General features: G+C 37.8%; 1 protein-coding gene across 1 annotated transcript in view; it reads right to left on the bottom strand.

Annotated features, from left to right (window-relative positions):
• Positions 1 to 415: 415 nt before the first annotated feature.
• galntl6 (polypeptide N-acetylgalactosaminyltransferase like 6) overlaps positions 416 to 2,822 on the bottom strand; it is a 259,140-nt gene continuing 256,733 nt past the window's right edge. The window contains exon 13 of the mRNA XM_017701404.2: positions 416 to 2,695. Coding sequence (XP_017556893.1) covers positions 2,528 to 2,695 — 168 coding nt within the window. The 3' untranslated portion in view covers positions 416 to 2,527. The remainder of the gene's footprint in view (positions 2,696 to 2,822) is intronic.

Below are 2,822 nucleotides of genomic sequence, written 5' to 3'. Positions count from 1 at the left end.
CCATTGCACAATTACCATAAGAAATGTAAAGTGTCAACATTTCAACCTACTCAAATTATATGCAAAAATAAAGGATGAAAAAAAATGACTCATGTCTACTACACTGATATTGTTTGTACATGGATAAAAGAAAATATGCGCATAGTTAAAAAGAAAATCTGTGCATGATTAAAAGAAAACGAACAAGTGAAACAAAAAGAGAATAAGTCATTAACTGTGGAAATGAATTAAGAAAATGTATCCTCAAATTAAAGAAAATATACACAATTAAAAGAAAACAAGTGAAGGAATTGGTAATCATGCCAGCAAATGAAGTAATCATGGCCACAAACAAAAGAAAATGTGCCTCCATCTCCTCTGCGGCTCAACAGAAAGAAGATAAAAGCACTGGAAATAATTACATTTATTTTTTTCTGTCATTAAACAGAGTCTGTTTATTTTGTGTTACTGCAACAAAATAAACTGCAGAAGATGCTTATGAGATAAGTGATGTCTTTCTCCAGTTAGAAGCACCACATAACACATGTGGATCACCCACTAACAGTTTCCATCTTGTAAATATTACATTTCTGACACAACTTGAACGCACCATAGAAGTCCTACATTACACTGACTATGAAAAGGAGTGGCAGCCTAACCAGTGAGTTGTAAGAAATGGAAACCACAGGTTTTTTTGGATCCCCAGGCCTCTCTACTGAGTCATCGTGAAAACTATACGTCTGTCATAAGCTTCACATAAATGTATTATAGAACGCCCAAAAAACTAGCGTAAATAAGCATTCAATTAGACTTATCTTAGAGGTGGGTTTTTGCCAAGTTTTGACCTTCATGGCTAAAATTAAAGGCTCTCGGTTCACCACTGACTTCTGAAGATGCGTAATACTACCAGAGATTACCATGTAATGTGCATAGCCTAAAACCTTATTCCAGTATTGCTACTTAAGTGAAATAACAAGTACCTTTCCAAAATCAACCTTTCTCTTTTTAGATCCTTTTGATTCCTTTTTCTAAAATGAAAATTTTCAGCTCCGAAGTGAGAGGTGTAAGCAACAGTAAAGAGCTGGACCAATACAGCAGAATGAAATTAAACCCCAAAAAAACAATCAGGAAAGTACAAATCCATCAACTTTTCCTTTTGAGGACAAATTTATTTGGAACTAAGTGAATGTAATGACCCACCTTTGGAATTACTGTAGCATGAGCAGGCTAGTCAGGTCTTGGTGGTGAGCCCCCCCACAGGCGTACACCTAATGGAATATACCGTAGCTCATCTTGTTTATATTGTTGCAAAAAGAACAATGTCCAGGGTGCATCTGTGGTTCCACAACAAACACTTAAATATAAAATATGCGATTCATGCAGAAAACTGTATCAGCTCTCATGACTGTCAGTAGATGTCTGTTAGAAGTTTGTCTATTATTAAAATGTAAAACATGTCGATCACATCATATCATGCTTCCTGGCTCAATTTGGGAAAGTTACACTTTAACTTGTGTAATTATTGAACTCTATAACTCATTATTAACATGCTCACACAATACTCCACTTAGTATAGTGTGTTTCTACTAGTTTTCTTTTTTTTTTGCATGTATAATGAATAAAAAAAGAAACTTTTATCAATTGTTTGTATTTTGAGTTGCACACCTGCTCTACCATTGGAACACTAAATAACTCTGTACTGTACACCAGCAGAGGGAGCCAAATCCTTACTTTTTAAACAAAGCACTACATAAATATAAGTAGACATTTTGCCATAAAGGACAAAAAAATGCCTTAAAAATGTCTCTGTGTAAATAAAGATAGAAGATGATTTTTTTTTCTGTCTCAATTTGCCAACTGGACTACCCACACAATTTCTTACTCATTTTTTGCTTTATTTAAAATTTAGATGGGAGAAACCATGGAGGGAGGGGGTATGTGGCTATGGTGAGGGGAAAAAAGTAAAACAATTCATCATTTCCACAGGACAAATCCGATTTTTAGACTTACCCTTGATAAGAGATGGTGTAACAAAGTAGATTACTCACATAATAACTTATCCTTTCAAAGATACTACCAAATAAATAGAAATAAATATACAGTTTGAACAAATGTCCTCAAAAACAAATGACGGTACTAAAAAAGCAAGTCACTTTCAAGTCTCCTGTGAAATACAAATCCACCATGCGATATCAAGAGCGTGAGTAGTAACGTTTGTTCACTAAACTTGCTACCCAAATGTTGCTCTGTATTTCAGTGTGTTAGATATGACCAGGGGTCTCAGTCTCCAGAACCAGTTGACTGTGCACAAGTTCTCCTGGACCTGCAGGGTGTCCGTGTGGACATATGCCATCAGCTGTGTGTCTCCCAGGCTCAGCTCTGTCCCAGTTCCCTTTCTAATGAGCCTTCCCTCCCTCATCTACTCCAGCACCTTTTGGGCGGTGGGTCGTTGGAGGGGTAGGGGGGCCACACTCGGACACTAAGTACATCTACCCCCATGCTAAGCATCATTAAGAGCCAGTCCCCAGGCTGGCTGCGCCTCAGGGTCCTAGGAGCTGGTGGCGCTGTTGAATTTGTCCAGGATGGTGGTGTTAACTCTTTGGAACAGCCACTGCTGTGTCTCGGACTGGGGATTGCACTTGTTCATGAAAATCCGCTTATCGGCAGGGCTACAGTCCATGCAACCGTTGCTCACCAGGTGGTAAAGAGACTTATCCTGCAACCAGAAGAGGAGGAGAGAGAGGCAAAGGCAAGCATTAAATAAAAAAATAAAAAAAATAAGTAAATAAATAAATAAAAGTAAAGGAAAAACACAGTGGCAGTGACTCTGGCAGCGGTCTAAT

The sequence above is a fragment of the Pygocentrus nattereri genome, chromosome 5 (genome assembly GCF_015220715.1).
Source record: "Pygocentrus nattereri isolate fPygNat1 chromosome 5, fPygNat1.pri, whole genome shotgun sequence".
NCBI lineage: Eukaryota > Metazoa > Chordata > Actinopteri > Characiformes > Serrasalmidae > Pygocentrus > Pygocentrus nattereri.
This window is presented reverse-complemented; position numbering and strand designations above follow the sequence as displayed.